This window comes from Dermacentor silvarum, chromosome 4 (assembly GCF_013339745.2).
Source record: "Dermacentor silvarum isolate Dsil-2018 chromosome 4, BIME_Dsil_1.4, whole genome shotgun sequence".
Lineage (NCBI taxonomy): Eukaryota > Metazoa > Arthropoda > Arachnida > Ixodida > Ixodidae > Dermacentor > Dermacentor silvarum.
Window position 1 is genome coordinate 84346015 of NC_051157.2, and position 22939 is coordinate 84368953.

The 22939-nt window shown below is 45.9% G+C and overlaps 1 protein-coding gene across 1 annotated transcript in view; it reads right to left on the minus strand.

The window, feature by feature from the left end:
* Positions 1–22939, minus strand: part of LOC119448732 (uncharacterized) — an 82963-nt gene that overhangs the window by 29799 nt on the left and 30225 nt on the right. The window contains exons 9-10 of the mRNA XM_049666480.1: positions 22498–22625; positions 5727–6091 (exon numbers count right to left, since the gene is read on the minus strand). Of these exons, the coding sequence (XP_049522437.1) occupies positions 5727–6091; positions 22498–22625 (493 nt within the window). The remainder of the gene's footprint in view (positions 1–5726; positions 6092–22497; positions 22626–22939) is intronic.

Below are 22939 nucleotides of genomic sequence, written 5' to 3' on the forward strand. Positions count from 1 at the left end.
CAGCAGACAGACAGACAGACAGACAGACAGACAGACAGACAGACAGACAGACAGACAGACAGACAGACAGACAGCAGACAGACAGACAGACAGACAGACAGACAGAACAGACAGACAGACAGACAGACAGACAGACAGACAGACAGACAGACAGACAGACAGGACAGACAGACAGACAGACGACAGACAGACAGACAGACAGACAGAAGACAGACAGACAGACAGACAGACAGACAGACAGGACAGACAGACAGACAGACAGACAGACAGAAGACAGACGACAGACAGACAGACAGACAGACACGACAGACCGACAGACGGACGGACGGACGGACGGACGGACGGACGGATTTTTTCGCGTTTAGGTAGCCCAAGATCGTCTTTAAGAAACGGGTGAACTATAATTGCACAGTCGGAGGTCCCGAGCAAAAACTGTCGAGGGGACGTCCGAACAGGAAACAGATGGGGGTTAGTACAGTTGTGGCAACAGTAGCAGGCTACATCATACTCCGGTTGTGTTTGTCAGCAAAAAAAAAAAAAAAAAACAGGATAAAAAAAGAAGAAAAGAAAAAAAGTGGCTTAGCTCGGCTAAGCTAGCGTTAACAAAGGTTCAGCTGATTATTCTTAGCTTTCCTGGTTGTCTAGATTGTCAAGGATTAGCATTGTCATGCTTACTGCGGCTCCACACACACGCGGTGTGGGCACATAGCTAACCGTAATTGCCAGGCAACTACTTCGGGATCCGATGAGTCAAGCTTCTCCGTTCTTCTGCGCTGTTGAGCAACGCTCTCCTTCTCCATGGCTATACCACACTGAAACGCCAGTCACAAGCGCAGCGGCTTGTCATGCACAGCGAGCGCGCGCCGGCGCCAGTGCGGGACGAAAAAGACCGGCGGCGGTGAGTCGCGCGCGGCGGCGGCGGATTGCGCGAGGTGCCGGCTCCGGTGGCTCCGGTGCGCAAGCACATCACTGAGCGCATGAGCAGCACGGCTCTTGATGTGCCGCGCGAAACGGGCTTGGCTAGGCCAGTGTATCTAACGATACAAAAACAGAGCTTTGAGTACAAAACTGTCGTAGTAGTATGTGAAACACGCAACGGTGAAAAGTCTTCATCGGGAAAAAACACAAAAGAGCGCTTTAATAAAAGTGGTAGTAGCATGAGGAACAAGCAATGCTGTAGAGTATTCACAAGGACAAATAATAATAATAATAATTTTTATTTGCACAAAGATGTGACGTGCGAGGCTAGACAGAAAGAATAGACCCTTACGCTCTTGCGCCTGCTAAAAAGCCAGGCGAAAGGGCGAGGTTTCAACTAAAGCTATTACAGCATGAGCAGGAGAAAAAAAAAATGTTTTCCAATTCACGATGTGAAGGTGGTTGGACAGCGAAGCTGTGAACGACAACTAGAATTATTAACCATTGCGACGTAGGTTGAAATTAATCACGTGTTGACATTCACGTGCACTTTACCTAATTGTTAGCCTAAGATGTTTCGACGGCCTGAGACTTGGCTTGCGCCGCTACTTTGTGCAACTACAAAGAGTGAACCGGAGAAAAGAGAAATTTGCCACGCCTCGTATACATGCTGCTCTTCAGGAGTCTCACTATACGTAGACTTCCCATAGCACTGTCACAACGCAAATTAGTTGCTAGGTGTTTCTTCTTTTATGTACGAAAATCTATTGACGTCACTCCCTGCTTCGTATGCTACAGTCAAGCTGCCGTCGCCGCGGCAGCTTACGCAACAGTAATCTTTACCGGGAAGCGTATGCGAGGAGCGCTACGTGTTTCGCATTGCATGTAGGCGCAGGAGCGCCTTAGCATCAATTATGTGGCTCGGATGTCTGTTTTGAGCTTATTCTTGATTAAAACGCATCATGTTCTGCATGTTGTATGCCTGATTCCAAAGACTGTATGCACTGCTCGCTTCACTTTGCTGAGTGCTAGTGGTCTCTGCCTTACGGGGGTATGAGCCATTGCAGTTGGGGTCATGGGCCTTTGATGATGATAGTTTTCTGTCGCCGTTACGCCACGAAGACATCCCAGGATCCTAGCCACAGACAGCTTCACTGTAAAACACTCATTGACATTGGTGCGTAGAACACGAATATTTAATATTTTGGTAAAAGATGCATACGTCATTCTCATTTTGTGCCATCTTTTGCTGTCTCGTCTTCTTTCTGCTCCTTGCACAAGATCATGCTGTCGTGGAGCTTGCCACGGAACGGTTTGAACAAGCAACACAAGTCGGGGAAGCAACGGCGGCAAGTTCTTGCTTGTGCAGAAACGTTACCGAAAAATAGAGGCTCGCTACCCATGTTTGTTTTGAAAGCGATGAAACTGGAAACTAACTCGTCTGAAGAAATATACCAGAAAAAAATGTCACAGTTTCGCCCTAAGGGCGAAGCAATGAATGCGATAGCAACACAGCAATGTCATACGAAGTAAGGTGAGCGGCTTTGGTAGCAATATGAATTGTAGTAAATATGAGCTGATTAAGTAAGCAGGTGTGCTGCGGCGTAAGTAGACCGACATGAAGAGAGACTCGATGACCACGAGAAGGCGCGTGTGAAACGGTGGTGTTGATGAGAAGCGCTTCTCGTGGGCAGCGTGTGCGAAGGGACACACCTGTAGCGCTGCACTGCCGATCCGGGCAGCATTGCATGTGTAGCGTGCGTTGGAAAATGTGGCCCGGCTATTACTAACTGAATGAACAAGCGTGGTGTGAGCGCGCACAAACAAACATGAATAGATCACACTGAATGACTACAGACAACGACTCTCAAAACGCTGGCAGCAAGCGCAAACGCCGCAGCGGTGAAGGTACGTGCGGTCTATCGCTTCAACGGAAACTGAGCGGCGAATGCACGGCGCATAAAGGTCAGAGCCGTGGGGAGATAAGAGACGGTGCGGTCGAGCGACGAGCGCGGTTGTTGGCAGAGTAGAAGTGCGCCCCCCCCCCCCCCCCCCGCTTCCTCCGGCGCTGCCTTCCCGCTTCCTTGCTTGCGCGTGGGAGATTGAGTGCGTTCGCTCTCGGTGACAGCGCGCGTCTCCGCACGCTTCCGCTCGGGCATACGGCGCGCGGCGAAGCTTTTATCTATAGGGAACCTCACGGCGACGGCGATGTCGACGGCGACGACGACGGCGATGCCGACGGCCGAAATCCGGTTGAAGTGTCGATATAATTGCTATCGCAATAAAAATTTGAGTCAGCTGCTAAATGGTGGATCGTGTTCAGACGGAAGCGTAGGAAGTAGGCTGGCTAAACAATGGGCAAAAAGATGGGGAGTTCGCGCATCCGCCGCTAAATTTAGTTTCACCATATTTCTTGCATCATCATAAAACACGTGCAGCTGCAGAACAGATTAACTAGTTTAAGTTATTCAGCGAGTTTTGTCATGTTTACAGGATGGTGATTCCATGCGAGAGCACTCTACAAGAACGTCCGATATGAGAACAAGAGCTATTTCGTGTTGAGCATACCTGTAAAGCACCTAAGAACCACTTGAAAAACGTGCTTGGAGTAAAACATTGTGAAAAACAATGAAAGAGCTGAACCCGCTACATCACGACGCACTGACACCGAGAGCAAACACCATGTCGTTTTACTAAAACAAAAACAAGAAATAATTTTACGAAACTTTTTTACACATAATAAAAATCATAACGCAAGTCCAATCAGAAGTGTTTTACGAAGTATGCAACATGTTTTAAATATTACAATTTTCATAGGCGCTTGTGATTTTGGTGCACTACCTTAGCATGCACAATTGTCGACACAGCACTTGAAAGGGTTCATGTTGACACCTGTGGGGTACGTAAGCATAGATATTACATGGAATTACACACTGCATCGAATGAAAATAAACGCGATTTCATGCATCGCGTTTAGTTGTATAGAATAAACTAACCGATTTACTATACCTTTGCCTCACATAGATTCAAACATGAGCACTAAACCTCGGTAATTTTTCGTTGTTAATGACACTATCGCATGCAAATGGCAGATGCATAGGAGCCAGTGCCAGGAGCTCCTAGCAGGGGACAGGGGAGTCTCTACACCAACTTACTTGTTCGTTCTGTAAGATGTTCCGTCAGCCCCATAGTTGCATATGGAGGACTACCCATATGCAACTATGACAGACCAGTTTTCTTTAGGTTTAGGCCATCTAGCAATGCAGCTTTCCCATAGAAAATGCGCGCCGATCCCGAAAGTAGTGCATTCTAAAAATGTGGGCCGTTCGCGTGGGTATGTACCGCTCATCAATGAACCTCTCTCATGCCAAATTGGGCATGTGTCACTGAGTATGTGCCCCTCTTCAATGAACCTTTTTTGCAGCACATTGGATCACTGGTTATGTGCCTTTGGGTATGCGCAGACCGCACGGCGGAGCCACCCGAAGGTGCAGCATGTCGAGAGGAAGAGAGAGAGACAAAAGGAAGGCAGGGATGTTAACCAGTTGCCAGGGGTGTTAACCAGTCCCTTCCCCCACGTAGGGTAACCGGTTGGCTACCCTACGCGGGGGAAGGGAGATAGGGAATAAAGAGAAGAGAGGGGTAGAGAGACTTGCACGGACAGCACTACAGAGTCAAAGGCACTCGTACCAGCCAGACGTTCTCAGAAAACGCAAAAGTGCCTTCACTGCCTTCTGAGCCGTTGATCGTTGGGGAGTCGGGACGATGTTCTAGTGTTGTCTGTTCCCTGAGAAGACGATTATCTAGTGTCCTTAATGCGTTCGACATAGATTGGCTTTGTTCTCCGAACTGAGGACAGTGGCACAATAGGTGGTCAATGTTTTCCTCGCAGTCGCAGGTATCACGTGCAGGACTGTCAGCCATTCCAATTAGTGCTGAATAAGCTTTCGCGAAGGCAACTCCAAACCCCAACTTAGGGAGCCTACATGCAAAACGGCGTTGCATGTAGGCTCCCTACCCCAACTGACACAGAAGAGACGCTTGGCGTCAGTGCAGTCTGGCCGGAGGTCCGAGTTTCAGCGAAGGGTTTAGTCTGTGCAGTTTGGTGCACCTTGTATGTGCGGTATTCTACTCAGCTAACGCGAGTGTGCGTGCTAGAATGCGAAGCTGTCTCACAGCGTCTGTCCTTGAAAGAGGAATGGGGACGCAGCGGTCTTCTTGGTTTGAGGTCCGAGCGGCCTTATCTGCCTCATCATTTCCAATGATGCCGCAATGCCCTGGTATCCATTGAAAACAGATGTCTAGAGGGAAGCACGAAAAAGGAGAGGGCTACAGTGCACGTCTAATACGTGATGCGTTTGGGCTGTTCGCATACTTGGATGAGTTATCGCAGATGAGTTCTGCCCGAATTTTTTTAAGCAACGGGTACCACAAACGAATTTAGCTTGAACGTACGAGACACGACTTCCAAAAGAAAGAAAGAAAAATAAGAAGCGGAATGCACGCTAGCGAAACTGTCTGCCTGGAGCTCTCTCTGTCGTCCTGCAATAAATAATTTTCGCTGGCCTTGTCAGGCGTGCACGTTACAGCAAGCAAATGAAGTCCCAGTTATCAGTTCTGCGTCATGTCAGATTTCAGAGCAACATTCAGTTGCGGAAGAGCGCGTGCTTGTCGTCATGATTCTAGAGCGGATTACAGAATCGCTGCCTGTGCCGTAGCCTAGAGCAGGCGTAAGCACGAGGTATGGCCAACTACATCCCGCGTAACAGAACACGCGTCATGTTTTCATTTCTGCGAGTAATACTTACCAGTTTGCGAAAGGATTTCAGCGCATGAGATGGATGTCGCGGGGAACAGATGACGTTGCCGCCCCTGCAGTTCTTCTCCATGAAGCGGCCGCTTTCCGGACAGACTCCATGCAGATGTCTTCAACTGCAGCCTAACCGGCTGTTCAGCTCCATGCATTTCTCGGTGGTCGCTTTTATGATCTGGCGCCGTTCTTCCTCTTTTAGTTGTGACTTGCACGGTCCTAATATTCATCGTTGTGGTACATCTTCGCCCCCCGACATGTGCCACGCACTTCCTTGAGAACAGCAACAGCCTGTCTGCACCCATACAGAACTCGTGTCTTATGTGGTATAGCGCATCAAGCTCGCTCTCATGAGGTATGCGGCTTGAGTTAGAGCTCGACCAGTGTATTATAGTAGTGTGCAGTCTCTGTTTGCTTTGTTGGCTGATAACCCGTGACGAGTGATGCCAGGACTGCCAGTGTGTATAGCACCGTCTACGAGAATTTAATCGCGTGACGTGATATTATACGGGAATTCCATGGTCACTCGCCTAATTGTTTTTCAAATTGCACAAACATTCAATGTACGTGGTCACTTCCGCTTGTCCTTTATATCCTTTTCATTTTTGTTCACTCAGCTTTATGGCGGTGCTGTGTCTTTTGTCTAATTACATTTTTGTTACTGATAACAGGTATTTTGTCGTTTTAAGCACGTGGCGCGCCTGTCTCTGGAATGTTGATGCAACGCGTGCTGGCACCGGATATATATTAAAAATATTTTGATTACAAAATTAATGGACAATGAAATTAACTCACGTACAGCAACGCAAACGCGAATCGTCCTTTTTTATTTTGCTTTGTTATCTTTTTATATTGCGGTGCGTAAATGCCATGGCTCTGCTGAAAATCGTATGCCGCGCTCGCCAGAGATTTATCCTTGCTCGAGTACATAAGCGCAACAGATTGAGCCGCACTGAAAACCGACATTAGTTTTACTATATTAGTCGCAGTATGTTATGCAGAGTATGTTCTGCAGTATCACTGTATTACAAGTGCCAGGCAGACGCACACAAATCATAGTGAGAAGGTCAACTAGGATTTGGTGCTGACCTGTTCGCCCAACCATGGAACATCGCCCAACGACAGATTTTGTAAGGCCCACCGAGTGGCTTGAATAGAGAGATAGAAAGCCAGAGAAGAAAGGCAGGGAGGTTAACCAGAGGCGAGTTTCCGGTTTGCTACCCTGCACAGCGGTGGAGAATATAGGGGTTGGAAAGAGGGCAGAGAGTGAGAGAGAAAAAATATACAGGAACAGGTAACAGAAAAAAGTCACCGACGATTACGATACTCCCTAATTCAAAATTTGAGCGCAGCTGTATACGTGTTTTCATTTTCCGTGTGAATATTTTTTATTATGATTGTGTAGGTACATGGTTAATATTAGGAAGAGAATACTGCGAGTAGCGTAGCTGGCGCGGACCATCTGTCTGGTGCAGCACATGGCAAGCGGAGCGAAGTGTGGCGCGACTGCTTCGCTAATCGGGAGATCGCGAGAGGCAGCGCGGGGGTGACGCGTATAGGCACGATTAAAAGCAGCTGCCGCAGACAGACTTCCTCTAATGCAGCGCTTTGTTTCCATGCAAACTACGCGCGCTACTCTGGCGCCATATTGTATAGCCATCGTCGCCGCACAGGCCGTCTTGCGCGGCACTACGCTTTTCCTCCCACGCTTTCGTTCCACCAACGACGAGAGCGGCCCTTCGTCGCGGGGAAATCGTGCCACCAGTTCAGCGGCGACAACACCCAAGGGAGCTGTCACATCGAGCCTTACTCGTAACCGCTTGCCATCCCCTACTTACACGCTGGTACCACGGACTGACCTCAGCAGCTGAGGCCGCGGACGAGCGTAGCCGTCCCCACCTCAAGCCACCCTGTGCCACCGCAAGAAGTCGAGAAAAAGTATGCTATATGGTTGCAGCATATCGCTTCTGATCATTCTCTATGTCTTTCCTGGGAAGAACATCAAAAGGTGACACATGCCTGTCAAACCGCTTTTTCATGCACAATACATGGGGGCTCCATGAGGTGTCTCTGCCAATTATGACACCCAGTTATTTGTATGACCGTACGGATGGTATCATCTGCCCATTGATTAATACACTGTAGTACCTAATGGGGTTATGCGTAAATGCCACAAGTGAACATTTAACCGATGAAATCTCGAGGCCTTGATTGCGGCCTGAGTGGCAGCTTCTTAGAACATCTCGCGAACCTGTAAGCGTGTCACTCCAGACGCCCATACCCATATGTCCTCCTGCATATATTGATAATTGAACTGTGCTGGGAAGGTGATCAAGGATACCAATCAGCGTGAGGTTAAACAACATAGGGCTCAGTAAACCACCATGGGGGACGCCATGGTAGGTGTAACGTGAAAAAGTGTGGCCACCCTCGGTGCTGACAAAGAAAGATCGCATAAAGAAATAGCTGTATATCCAGCTATTATATCCTGTATATCCGCCTACGTCTGCCACTTCGAGAGCGGCAATGATGACTCCATGTGTATGGTTGCCGTACGCGCCTTTGAGGCCAAGGCACACAAAAGCACAGAGACGCTTTCAGCCTTTCTGGTGCTGAATGTAAACGATACATTATCCTTCCGTGACCTCTTGGTAGACGTTGTGGTACTCCACTTACCACTCCAGGCATCTGAGGATCATCCTCTCCATTACTTTGCCCACACAGCTCGCCAATGCGAACGGACGTGACAATGAAAGCTCCACCGTCGACTTGCCTGTGGGAAGTGGGCCATCTCGCCAGGATTCATTAGACAGATCTAGCAAACCAATTCTTGCCTGCTCACCAAGATGACACCAAGAAATCCCGTTAGGTCCTGGTGATGACATCATCATCAACTTCATCATCATCACCATTATCATCATCATCAGCCTTTTTATGACCGCTGCAGGACAAAAACCTCTCCCAGCGATCTCCAATTACCCCTCCCCTGTGTTGCGCTAGCTCATTTTAACGTGCGCCTACAAATTTCCTAATTAGATCACCCCACCTAATTTGCTGCCGTACTCGACTGTGCTTCTCTTTTCTTGGCACCCATTCTGTAACTCTAATTGCCCACCGGTTATCTACCTTACGTATTACATGGCCTGCCCAGCTTTATTTTTTTCTCTTAATGTCCACTAGAATATCGGTTATACCCGTTTGCTCTCTGATCCACACCGCTCTCTTCCTGTCTCTTAACGTTAGGCCTGACATTTTTCGTTCTGTCGCTCTTTGCGCGGTCCTTAACTTGTTCTCGAGCTTCTTTGTTAACCTCCAAGTTGCTGCCCTATATATGTTAGCACCTGTAGAAAGCAATGGTTGTACACTTTTTTTTTTAGAAAACAGTGGTAAGCTTCCAGTCAAGATTTGGTGATGCCTGCCGTATGCACTCCAACCAATTTTTATTCTGTAAATTCTGTTCTCATTATCAGGGTCCCCTGTGAGTAATTGATATGGATGACGTACGTCTACAAAAAGCTAATGCCACCTTGAATCCACGGATGGAAATTGGTAGATCCATGCAGGGGTCACATGGTGGCGGAGAGTTGATGAAAGGTGTTAAATTGTTGTGGGCTGGGAGTTGGCTGGATAATCTGGCGGAGAACTATTCTGCCACATAAAAACCTGGTCACTCTTGGAAGACGGCTAGAGTCTGGAAAGGGGACCGCTGAATGGGGGGCATCCGGAGACCTCGTATCGTCTTGCATAAGTGCGATAAAGGCTGAGGTTCTAGCGACTCACAAAAAACAGCGGAGCGTTGTGACTCGAGTTTATCTAATGAGCGCTGCATCTTCTTTTGTTTGCGTCTAGCAATCCTTGGATTGCCCATTGACTTCGTGTGTCGGTATTTTTGTTCCGCACTTTGCTTGATTGTTGGAGGTCATTCCAATTCTATCGCATTCCGTGAATTTTTTACGAGCTCATGAGAGTAAATTAAATTATGGGGTTTCACGTGCCGAAACCACGATCGCAGTATGAGGCACGCCCTAGTGGAGGACTCTGTAGTAATTTGGACCAATTGAGGTTCTTTAACGTGCACCTAAAATCTAAGTGCACCTGTGTTTTCGCATTTCGGCCCCATCGAGATGCGGCCGCCGTGGCCGGGATTCAATCCCGCGACCTCGTGCTCAGCAGCCCAACACCATAGCCACCAAGTAAACCATGGCTCATGAGACTATTCGTAGTGTCTTGCACTGCGCTCTTGATTGTGCCCTCCAAGTAATGCGATAAGTTACTTTGACATAGGTCTTCCATGATAGACTGAAATACGGGCCAGTTCACTCTTTGGATCGTGTCACATGACCTGCAGGAAGACAGTCCTCTGATCTTGACATACGTCGGAGTATGTTCACTCCCGTGCGTTCCTATGTCCGTCAACCATCCAGAACGCCTAACGAGACTTCGTGACACAAAAGTCAAAGCAAAGCCGGTGCTTTACGAAACCGTGTAAAAACCTACAGCTGTCGATCATTCATAACCCAGGGTCGGTATTTTGTAGCGATGCCTTTCCGATGCTAATGCCTTTTCGCGCTTTTCGCGCTTGGTCAGTGGTCAGAGCGACGGTCCGCTCAAGTCATCAACGGGAGCAGCCAGCAGTGAGCGGTGGATGATAAGACTAGTATAAAATAAGGCATAAGGCATCGGTACAAAATATTGGCCCGGAGTTCTCTGTCGGAGCTAGATGATACCAAACTTGTGCCTTTCGCGTTGATCTTCGTACTTTTCCAGAGTGTATGATGACCGTTGAAGTCCCCGATGATAACCCACGGATCAGCAGATGATTACAGGATATCTCGTCCTCTTTCCTCTTATGTAATCAACTCGCCTGGATGGAGATCGGAAGGCGCCCACACGAGTGACGGTAAGTCACTTCTTTACTGTGAAGCTTATGTAATGGTTATCGCCGTTACGTGGCGCAGGCAGAATAGAGAGAAAGAGAAACAAAGAAAGGCCGGAAGGTGTAAGGTTTGATACCCTGCTCAGGAAGAAAGGGAAATGGGATTTGAAGAGTAAGAGAGGTCGAATGACCAGTATATGAAGGGAAATCGGCGCACAAAAATTGAGTGGCACACGTCACTATGGCAGTCCATATCACAGGCCCGTATACTGCAGGAAGCGAACTAGCGCTCTGGCTGCCTTTAGCACACATGTTCGTTGTGTCCACTGTTCAAGTACTCCTTGTTCTGACGGTGGCCGGTTGTTCAGTCTCTCTGCAGTTCTGCTTAATAGTGTAAGTGAAGTCACGGCGAATAAACACCCAACACCTTGCTGTTTCCACCAATACTCGTATATATAGTTGATGAGAAATGATTTATAGCCTGATAGCCTGAATGCGTTCGATAATTTCGACTCCCAGATGACGATGATAGGAAGCATATTGGCGTACACGAACCGACGCAAGTCGGCGATGGGCGATCTGAGTGCCCAAGCATTCCACTGTAAAATTGCTGCTTTTCGGACCACCTCTCGGAAAGATGGCTGCTGTCTAGTAATGGTCTGCTCAAGGGTTACTTGCACCGAATTTAGTGTGTACAGTACCTTCAGTGCACTTCTGGCTGACGCTGTACGCATGTTGTTGAACAGCACGTGAGTGGAATTTATTAATGATAACAATAGAAATCGAACTAGGTGATCGGAATTTCGCACCTGATCTGATGGGGCAGCTTGTGCTGAAGGCGACAGCTGCTGCGGTCGCCTACGTGGTCGTGTACAGGTCGTGTACGTGAATGCGGAGGCTATTTGTAGAGAGAGATTTCGAAGTTTCTTGGTGTCCAGCCTGTGTGTTTTCTGCACTGGGAATGTCAGGTGACGGCGTTGCTGAAGAGTTTATGAATTTTCTGACGTTGTCGCTGAGGACGGTCGACGGAAACGTCGTATTCGTAGGACTGTTTCAGCAGTTTCATTGTGGGTTAAATTGTCCCTAACCATTTGTATAAGGATAGAAAACTATTTCTTTATCTGCGGGCAGTCTTTAGAAGAGACACTGTGAGAACATTGGCATTTAGGGCACTTCAAAATAGTTGCACGACAGTTGTCTCCTCAGTGGTGCTCGGCGCACCGGATGCACAATGAAGAATTCGTGCAAACACCCTTCACAAGACTGATCATCTGACAGCTATAAGAATGTAGCAGTTTTGGAATAAATGGTCGAACCTGATGGTGGATGTGGCATACCTTCACGAAGGACGGAAGACAGTCGCCCTTGAATGTTGTTCTCACAAAACCTGTGTTACCAAGGCGGCCGACATGCACAATTTCGTGTTTTTTTTGCTTATTTTCTCTGTGCACGTGTGTCGTTTGCGCTGCCGTCAAAATTAGACACGCACAATGACATTGTTCTTGCTTGCTGGTTTTATGAGCCCTTGAATATCTGCATTGGGGATCCCAATGGCAACGTCATAAATGACGCTTTCCATGGTGGTACTATCCGCAAGGACGATGGATCGGACTTTGATGTTACCAGTGTTGCCAACTCTTTTTCGAGCCTGTAGATATCCTGTGAAATAAAAGTCACCAAATTTTCGGTAAATTAAGTGCGAATAACTTTAGGGGCCCGGGATGTCGGCGTCTAATGTGATGTCATGGCGTCGTGGTCACGCACAAAAACAAGATCTGCCGAAAACTCGCGTCTCGTTCACTTGGTATATACCAAAATTGTCATGGAAGGGTACGAATGTATGACTAACATGGCTGATAGGTCATGACATGAATAACGTCACATGCCCGTCAGTTACGTCATGATTAACGATAATAAAATCACGTGTGGCGCATACCCGCATTGGATATGCGGGAATTCGCAGAAACTCGTGAAAATTGCTTCCGAAACGCCAGTTGGTACCAGCGCAGCGCAAGAAGGGGCGCTACAACCCAGAAAAGCAAGGCACTGCTGACTAATGCCATAGAGCAAGTGATTAGAACAAAGAATATTCCCGTTGGATGGCGTGAAAGCAAGATGAATCTCATCTACAAAGGCAAAGGAGATAAGGATAAGACGAGCTCGTACAGGCCAGTTACAGTAAGGTCGGTGATATATAGAATGGCAATGCAAGCCATAAAATTAGAACTGTCGAAGTGGGTGGAGGAAAACGGTGTATTGGGGGAACTACAGAATGGGTTCAGGCCAGGCAGACGCTTAGAAGACAATATGTTTGTACTAACTCAGTGCATAGAGATTTCAGTAGCTCAGAAAAGACCTTTATGGATAGCATTTCTAGATATTAAAGGAGCTTATGACAACGTAGACAGGGAATTGTTGTGGGATATTCTTCAATACGAAGGCATAGATGACGATTTCGTGGAGCTGCTGAGGGAGATATATCGAGACAACCAAGTACAAGTGGCATGGGAAGGCCGAAAAGGAAATGAAATGGCGGGAATTCACCAAGGATTGAAGCAAGGATGCCCTCTGTCACCATTGTTGTTCACGCTTTACGTCAAGGGCATAGAAAGACGACTGGAAAACAGCGAATTAGGTTTTGATTTATCCTACATGCGTAATGGACAAATGGTGCAACAGAAGGTCCCTGGACTGATGTACGCAGACGACATTGTGCTACTAGCGGACAATAAAAAAGATTTAGAGATACTTGCGAATATCTGTGGGAACGCAGCGACAAATCTAGGCCTTAAGTTTAGCACAGAGAAATCAGGGATTATGATCTTTAATGAACACACGAGTAACTTCGTGGTGTCAATTCAACAGCAAGTAATACCCATAGTGAAGCAGTATAAGTACCTCGGCGTACACATAAACGAAGGAAAGAATTACTCAAGCAACCACCAAGATAATCTGAAAATAAAGGGGAAGCGGAATGTAGCAATAATGAAACACAGAGCACTGTGGGGCCACAATAAGTATGAGGTGGTGCGTGGAATCTGGAAAGGAGTAATGGTGCCAGCGCTAACATTCGCAAATGCCATTATATGCTTAAAATCGGATATATTGGCGGGTTTGGAAGTTAACCAAAGATCAGTAGGCCGGTTGGCTTTGGGAGCACACTGTAATACGACAAATGAGGCAGTGCATGGTGACATGGGTTGGGCCTCTTTTGAAGTCAGAGAAGCACAAAGCAAAATTAGTTTTGAAGAAAGGCTCAGGAACATGGATGAAAATAAATGGGCGGCTAAAGTGCACAAGTATCTCTACATGAAAAGCGTGGACACAGAATGGAGGAAGAGGTCAAGGAAGTTGGCAACCAAGTACAGGATAATCGAAACTGTAAATAGACAACCAGGGGTCATCAGAAAGAAAGAGGAGAAATAGAGACCGTGAATTGGATGCAAAGAATGGAAACGAAAAGGACAATGGAGATTTACAAGAATGAGAAGAAAGAAATTAGAAGGGAAAATCTGTACGATAACACAAAGGACAGTGCCTTGCTATTTGAGGCTCGAGCCGGTTGCCTAAGGACGAAAACATATCGGAACAAATATTCGGAACTAGATCAGACATGTGTATGCTGCAGTAAAGATCCAGAGACCACTCAGTACATCCTAATGGAATGCGACGGGATCCACCCAGCGAGAACCGTAGGTAACGTGCAACTCCCAGAAGCGCTTGGGTTTAAAGTGGAAGGAAACATAAACAGATCAGCCGTAGAGATCAGCAAGAGACGATTAGAGTACTGGTGGGAAAAAAGCAGGGAAAAGATGGATACGACCTGATCTCTTACAATCATAGGCAGCGGTACAAGGTAAATTTTTGAAAAAGAAAAATAATGAGAGGGATACAAAAATGCTAGATAAAGAACATGTATAGTATACCTGATTAAATCAAGCAGGCTAGGTGACTATTTGTCGCCGCCCCGTTTCAAAGGGGATGCCAATAAATCATCATCATCATCATCATCATCATCATCATCATCATCATCATCATCATCATCATCATCATCATCATCATCATCATCGCTCGAGTCCTCCTCACTTCTGCAAGCATAGCCCAACAGTAACATAAGGGAAACGCCGGCGCATCACTGCTTCGCACTTCCCCAGGTTCCACCTTAGTGGAGCTGCATTAGCGCTGGATTTGAACTACACAAGCATAGAGTTTGAGCAAGATTGGAGCATCATTAAGCGCAGAATTTGAGTAGTGTTTGAACTACAGAAGCGATGGATTTTTATTGCGATAGAAATTATACTGCCGCGACAACTTGGCCACATTGAAGTTGCGCGCCCTTCGTATTGGACACCGTGCACGCCGTACCGTGGTGTTGTTCAGCAACAACAGGCAGCGATCTTCGTTACTCGAGCCCCCAGGTCGGACCCGGATCGCATGCGCCACGCTCACGAGGCAGGACTCGAGAAGAAAGAAGAAGGCGGTGGGACGCCAGTTTTAGAACGCGACTGCCGGGGCATTCTTCACGACCGCAGTGACTTTTAGTCGTGGGCGCAGGTCGGCCCTGAATAAATATCGTTGTTTTGTTAACCTGTGTTCCTCAACATCGTTACATTTCTGGTGGAGCTGCGGGGTATGAGTCGAAGTCCCACGAGCGCTTACCGCTTAGCGGTGAGCCATCCTAGAGAGCAAACTTTCTGAAAGCCATATTTTGAAAGCGAACAAGGCAGTTCAATTCCTCTCTGTCCACCTTTAAGTACTACCAGAGCGCCAAAAATGCGTAATTAATCGACGGACAATTTGGAAGCGATATTCTGAGTTATCGCTTAAAACGATATCTTTTGAGTGGTTTAGCTAAGGTGTTCTGATATTAGAATTAAGTCTCTTGCTCAGATTGTTCTAGCTATGTCATATGAAACTTAAGAATAACCCATTGTATTCCCTGCTAGAGGTTTCGATTGAAAGCGTTTTCAATTGAAAGAGTGTGCGAATTACGGTTCAGAAACTCGAGGTCGTACATGCAGTGCCAGGCACCAATACAAGTGTCAACCAATCAATGCTTATACAAGGTGCGGTGTTGTTAGTCAGGTCTATTCCTTGGCCACTGATGCGGCATTGAGCTTGCTTTGCGTTTGGGAGACACTACGCCTTGTTTACGACTGCAAGTTTGATGTTACCATCCCAGACTGTTGAACTGCGCAAGGACAGGTCCCACCTATTTAACAACTCACCCGGAAGAAGAATATTTGCTCGTCGTGCTTGACAAGCACGCCAACATGAAACTCTATTAACGTACAGTGAAGCGTACTCGCAGACAAAAACTCTCATCGCCAAGCGCTATATATTTTGTACAACGACCTGGAGCTGGGAATATACACGTTACAGACAAGAAGCATTTTTGCTCTAAAGTAACTATAATTTTATCTAAAATTGTCGAGTGAATTTTACATAATGTCGATGTACTTGGAACACTGTAATACATGCCAATGGGGCGTACCGTATACATACCGAAACGTTTCATGGTTTGTCAATAGTGCCCATGCAGAACAGGAATAACCAGTGAAATTGCATGCAATGCGTAGAGGGCTTATACTGTAATATTCTACTTAAAAAATGTATGATGACAGCTTGAATCCGGCGTTTACCTTCACAAATTAAGGTAACTCCAGCAATGTTCAAAAGATCCCCGGTCACATGATTTTCCTAGCACTAAGACACACATGGTCCACGTCATGTCTCCAAATTTTCTGGTTTTCGGCGCTGCTAATGCAGAATTAAATTTTACGACATGGTCTTGGTCATGTCGCTTATGCAGAAATTATAACTACGTGACTTTTGTAAGCGTCAAATACTACGTTACAACCCCTTGATCCACCTGAAAGCTCCGTTTACTATTTATATCTCTGAAAGTCGTAAAATACAAAAGTGGTACATTAAGATTCTCGTGAAGAAGCGCGACCGGTCCGTTACGTGCGCCTCTCTACAGTTTATCTATCACATTATTCACCTGCTACGTTATAATCCTAACCATAAAAAACTACGGCAATAAGATTTGGTAATTTAATTTGCTACCACGCGAACGTGCACTAATTGAACGCGCTTAGATAAACCTAACCTAACCTAGACCTAACCTAGATAGTCCTAACTAAAGTGTTAGGACTAATTCTAAGGTGTTTTATAAAGATATAAAGAATGTGAAGCCCGTTTGCCTCAGAACATTTACTCAGCTCATGACTGCGTGAGTGCGCACTTACGTTGCTTTATCATGGCCTCAGAGCGCACACATCGTACAGGCTATTTCGGCTTCATTTTTGTAGGTTTTAGATAATGATGCGGTCTTTAGAAAGTTAGTTTCTGGAAAAACACAAACTGTTAGCTTTAGACAGCTCATGCTTGAAGAGAGGCGTGTTTACAGAGACGTGGTTACAGGGACGTGTTTTTTTCCCTCTTAGAATCATTTTCTTTTGGGCTTACGACTGCTCTGTTCCTCAAATTTTTCAGAGATATCGAATTTTATATCCGGAATTGTTCAATATAAGACTTGGCACTGTGTCTGGCCTAGTTAGTCGAAAAAAAAAAAACCTGTGAAATCGCCTTTGTCGGCGCATCTGGGATACATCCTGAACGATTAATGAAAACCATGGTCTCAAAGGCCATACTTTCCCGCCATGCAGATGCCGGAAGGGACATAACCGCCATGTTTTGAACATCACATCACAGCGAGGGACAGTTAACAGGGCTAAGGGTTATATTGAACAATTAAGACTATAAATGCGATCTTGCTGCAAAAGTTGAGCGGGAACAGAACAGCGATAAAAGCAAAATCTATTTTATGAGGCCCTTATAGGTTTCGAGTAGGTGGGCTATTTGCGGCCTTTGCATTAAATTACTTATTGCATCACTCGAAAGTGTAATACAAGAGGCCTATGCATATGTTCCCGGTCTGCTGGGAGAATGAACGTGACGTGGAGTTTAAACCTGTAGGAATGGGATCAGTGTTACGGATTACATGCCGGAAAATCCTTAAAGTGTGTGGTTCAATTACTTGTGCTACTTGCAATACAATAAAAGACACACTGATAAAGCAGAAATATCCTACAGAAAAAATTTCTCAGGATTGTAGAAAATGTTTCACACCACACTAAGAAGTAGGTCTGAAGTATGACATGCTTCTTCTAACCAAGATATAAAATGTATCGTTTGGGCCGTTGATTGAAGCAAAAAAAGAAAAAAAATCACGCTACTCGTTCTTTTCAAGGCACTGCCAACTTAGAGAGAACTGTACGATACACAGTGGCCACCAATGGTATCTAACTAATTAGAGCGCTCAACCTCCTGAATGGTTGTTAGTAGAGATTAGCTCCGTCGTTTGTCTGCTTTTACGGGCCTCTTGTTGGTTGGCGCTTTGTTAAGAAGATGAACGCTGTCTGCTGACCCTTACGAATATGAGCGGCTCACCTTTATTTTTTCACCATGTTCAAAGGCAGAAAAACAAAGTGCCAGGAGAAAACATACATTCACATAATAAGCAAAATACTTTTTATTGAACGACTTCAAACAACAACAACAGCTAGAGAATTTTGGCCATGTTCTCAAGTCATGCACAATTCCACAACTCATCACGCCTTTGCATTCCGCTCACTGGTCTTAGCAAGGGCCATAGGGATCAGAACGAGCACAAGCCAACGTCGATGACGCTTCTTGGCTCAGTCCATGCGACCTTGTGGTTTCCCTGTATTAATCATCCTTGTAGCTTGACACTCCATTACATTTTTCCTTCAGTGTTAGGACTACGCATGTCCCGTTGCGACTGCGGTTTGTGGAGAATATAGTGCCTCGTGAATATACAGGGTATATTTATAAACAGAGTTTTTATAAAAAAGCTATAAGGCGCAACGAGCGAGGCATTTTTGCACAGTGGTTCCTAGGGAATGTGGACATATTTGGCCCCTAATTATGTGAGCTTTAGAAGATTTATTGATAAAATTTATTCATTGACTTTTCATTACTGACTTAGGGGCAGTTGTTTTAATGGCGACTTTGAAGGCAGTAAAGTTTTATTGCACACTCACTTTTATACAATCTGGCAAGTCACACTTTAATTAATTAGAGATCATCATCATCATCATCATCAGCCTATATTTATGTGCACTGCAGGACGAAGGCGTCTACCTGTGATCTCCAATTACCCCTGTCTTGCGCTAGCTGATTCCAACTTGCGCCTTCAAATTTCCTAACTTCATCATCCCACCTAGTTTTCTGCCGTCCTCGACTGCGCTACCCTTCTCTTGGTATCCATTCTGTAACTCTAATAGTCCACCGGTTGTCCATCCTACGCATTACATGACCTGCCCAGCTCCATTTTTTCCTATTAATATCTACTAGAATATCGGCTATCCCCGTTTGCACTCTGATCTACACCACTCTCTTCCTGTCCCTTAACATTAGGCCTAACATTTTTCGTTCCACTGCTCTTTGTGCGGTCCTTAACGTGTTCTTAAGATTATTTGTTAACCTCCAAGTTTCTGCCCCATATGTTAGCACCGGTAGAATGCAATGATTGTACACCTTTCTTTTCAACGACAGTGTTAAGCTCCCAGTCAGGATTTTGCAATGCCTGCCGTATGCACCCCGAGCCAATTTTATTCTTCTGTAAATTTCTTTCTCATGATCAGGGTCCCCTGTGAGTAATTGACCTAGACCGGGTACTGACTGGCGGTTCTCCTGTGAGTAATTGACCTAGACCGGCTACTGACTGGTTATCCTGAAATCTTGTTCCCTTGCCAGGCTATTGAATATTATGTTTGTCTTCTGCATGTTAATCTTCAACCCCACTCTTACACTTTCTCGGTTAAGGTCCTCAACCATTTGTTGTAATTTGTCCTCATTGTTTCCGAATAGGACAATTTCATCTGCAAACCGAAAGTTACTGAGATATTCGCTGTTGAACCTCGAGATATTTATAATCAAATTTCAATGGCAAATATAGGCAATATCAAAACCGAGTGCCGCGGGAGCGCCGAAAAAAATCACAGGCCTGCGCGGCACACGCAGCACAGTCACAGCGTAAGCTGGTGGAACGGCTCAAGAGTAGCTCCAATTTAGGCACCACGCACAACAGGGTCTTCGCGGCAGTCTGTTCGCCTCGTTTTGACGAGAACGATCTGAACTGTCCGTCCGGCGTCGACGGCGAGCTGCGGCTTGTAATGCTCTCTGCACAGCAGTCTGCTGAGCCCGATCAAGCCTTAGAACTACAACTTACATGTCAGGCGCGCCGCGTTTGCAGGCAGCCTTACCTAGATGGCGCCACCATACTGGCGGAGGCTCGGCAGCTCGGGAGCGCGTTGATTGCGCGCCTCGTCTGAATCGCATATCGCCGTCTGCGCCTGCGCACGCTGCGTTTGCAGGCATCTTACCTAGATGGCGCCACCCTACTGGCGGAGGCTCGAGTCATCTGCCCCTGCGTGCCTGCCTTATATATGGGTATCTTTTCGTCGGCCCGATAGCAAGCGCTTGCGTGGCTCAGTGGGAGAGTATCCGGCTCACACGCAGCGGGCGGGGGTTCGATCCCGGCGGGAATCGGGTACTTTTTCGCGTTTCTGGCGATAGCGATTACGCGGCCGCCGGCGGCGGCCATGTAATCGCGCTGGAAAAGGCGGCCCCGCTATCATATCAGAATGAAACGTCCTGTGATGACAGGTGGGAGGAAGTTTCCATACCGAACGACTTGGCCAGTCGGTACGCTCAAACGGCACGCTTTGCCTGGCAAGCATGCGCGGTTGTGTGTCGGTTTAGGATTTCCCGCGGCATGCTACCATTCAAACTTCACCCCACACATCTTTACGGGGTGTTGCGATCTGAAGCGGAGCGGGACGTGCTCAGTTTTGATTTGCCTCAATTTGAGATTTGGAATTTGATGATGAATATCTCAAATTAGGTGCGATTATCGAGATTAAAAAAATGCGTGCGCTTTAAAATGGCACTGCCTCCAAATTTGCCATTTTGACAACTGCCACCAAGACACTAATAAAAACTTGATGAAATTTTGTTAATGAGTTTTCAATAGCTCACGTTATTAGCAGCCAAGTCCTTCCGCCTCGCCTAAGAACTTGTCTGTAAAAAAGCCACATTCGCTGCGCTCATTACTTCTTTATAAAAATCTGTATGATATAAAAAACATAAAAAAACACCCTGTATGTCCTGGCATGAAAGCGTGTGGTGCGGATCACAGAGAAGTCCTACGTTTATGTTCATATAGCGAATCTATGCTGGGGAGAGAGGGGAGGTAAAGTGATAGGAAAGTAGAGATAGAGAAAGAAAAGGAGCACAGGTACACAATTACAGCCGGTCACTGTCACCTAAAAGACCAATTTGTCATCCTGCAGACGTTTCGTTATCGTTATATAAAATTTAGAGACTGTTTATTGACAGCAGCCATTGAGTCCACTATACTTACTAAATTTGTGGTCTATAAATTTTATTCAGGTTGCTTTTAGGCAGTCTTTAACAGTACCTGGAAAACTATATATAAGTCTATACAAATTTTAGAGCCTATAGACCTCTTTGAAGCACGTGTACAGACTTTTTACGACAGCGTACAAAAGCTTTTGCAAAGGGAAGCTCTTCTGCTTCCTGCTACAGTTTTGGTGGAAGGCTCAACATGTCTAGCAGCGTTTCCCACGTCTTTACACAAAGCAAGATAGCCGTGGAGTAGAAGTCCCATGCTGTCTGCGTCGTCACCAATCGACACGCTAAAACAAGCAGGAGGCCCTGCAGGGACAAGCGTACTACGTAGAGCCTGCGATGGATAAAAAGAAATTGATGTTGGTGGCCGTAAGATTAAATATGCTTGTCTGTTTTAGTTGTAAAGCTAACAGTTTTGAAGCTGTATATGACTGGTGCATGTCAACGCATATTATTTTGATTGTTTCCTCTTATTATACTAGAATGTAACCTATATATATATATATATATATATATATCAGTGAAGCAAAGAAGCACAGGAGCTGGCACAGAAATAGTTAATAAAATAGTTAGAAAAAGGTCAGTAAAGTCCTGTTATATGTTTTTCCTACGTGCTTCTATTTTTGAAATATATATATATATATATATATATATATATATATCATATCATATCATGCTATCACACTCCCAGAGTTAGTTCTAGTTGTAAAACATAAATACCCCAGAAAGCGGATGGGAAAACGGTTCCGCGGTAGCTCAATGGTGAGAGCATCGCACGCGTAATGCGAAGACGTGGGTTCGTTCCCCACCTGCGGACATGCGGACAGTTGTTTTTTCATCCGTTTTCATTTCCATTAATTTATCATTTCTTTAATTCAATTAGTGTGTGCAAGTAATTTCCCCTATGTTGTTCTTGGTGTCAATGTTTGTTGGCTTCTTATGATATGATTAATAAAATCGGGCCCCTCGGTACCCTTTCTTCTCGTTCTTTATATATATATATATATATATATATATATATATATATATATATATATATATATATAATGTCTGATAGACGAGAACTTTAACCTGCAGTAAAGAAAGAACGTTGCAGCATGTTTCTATTGCATAATGATGTGTATTTCGATCAGCCGTTGGTCTGCGATAGTAAAAGTGAATTTTCCGAAAGACATGTAATAGAAACGTATGTATCCAAGTTGTCTCCGGCGTTTTGAGCGTATATTGTTTTACTGTGGTCACAATTATGACCGAATCACACACGTATTAACCTATATATGTGCCATTAGATCCATCCGAAGCATGAAGCCGAATAGAGACCGAGAACCGCAAAATGAAGCGGAAACCTCCAATAAACACATTGTAATCAAGAATTTGTCTTGTGGACCAGTCGTCGGACACACAGCCGTATTTTGTATGTACAACCGCTCACCGTGTCAACTGCCTTTGTGCCTTTGGAAGCTCTGAATCTACAGTCCTGAATAGATACTTGCGAATTCCCAGCAAGTATTCATCCCAATACGCGTACCAGTCCAGGCTCCGCATATCAATGTTAAACATCTGCAAAAAAAGAGAAAAAAAAAACATCGGTTATCAACAATAACCTAAAGCTGATTAAGTAAGCAGGTGTGCTGCGGCGTAAGTAGACCGACATGAAGAGAGACTCGATGACCACGAGAAGGCGCGTGTGAAACGGTGGTGTTGATGAGAAGCGCTTCCCGTGGGCAGCGCGTGCGAAGGGACATACCTGTAGCGCTGCACTGCCGACCCGGGCAGCGTTGCATGTGTAGCGTGCGTTGGAAAATGTGGCCCGACTGTTACTAACTGATTGAACAAGCGTGGTGTGAGCGCGCACAAACAAACATGAATAGATC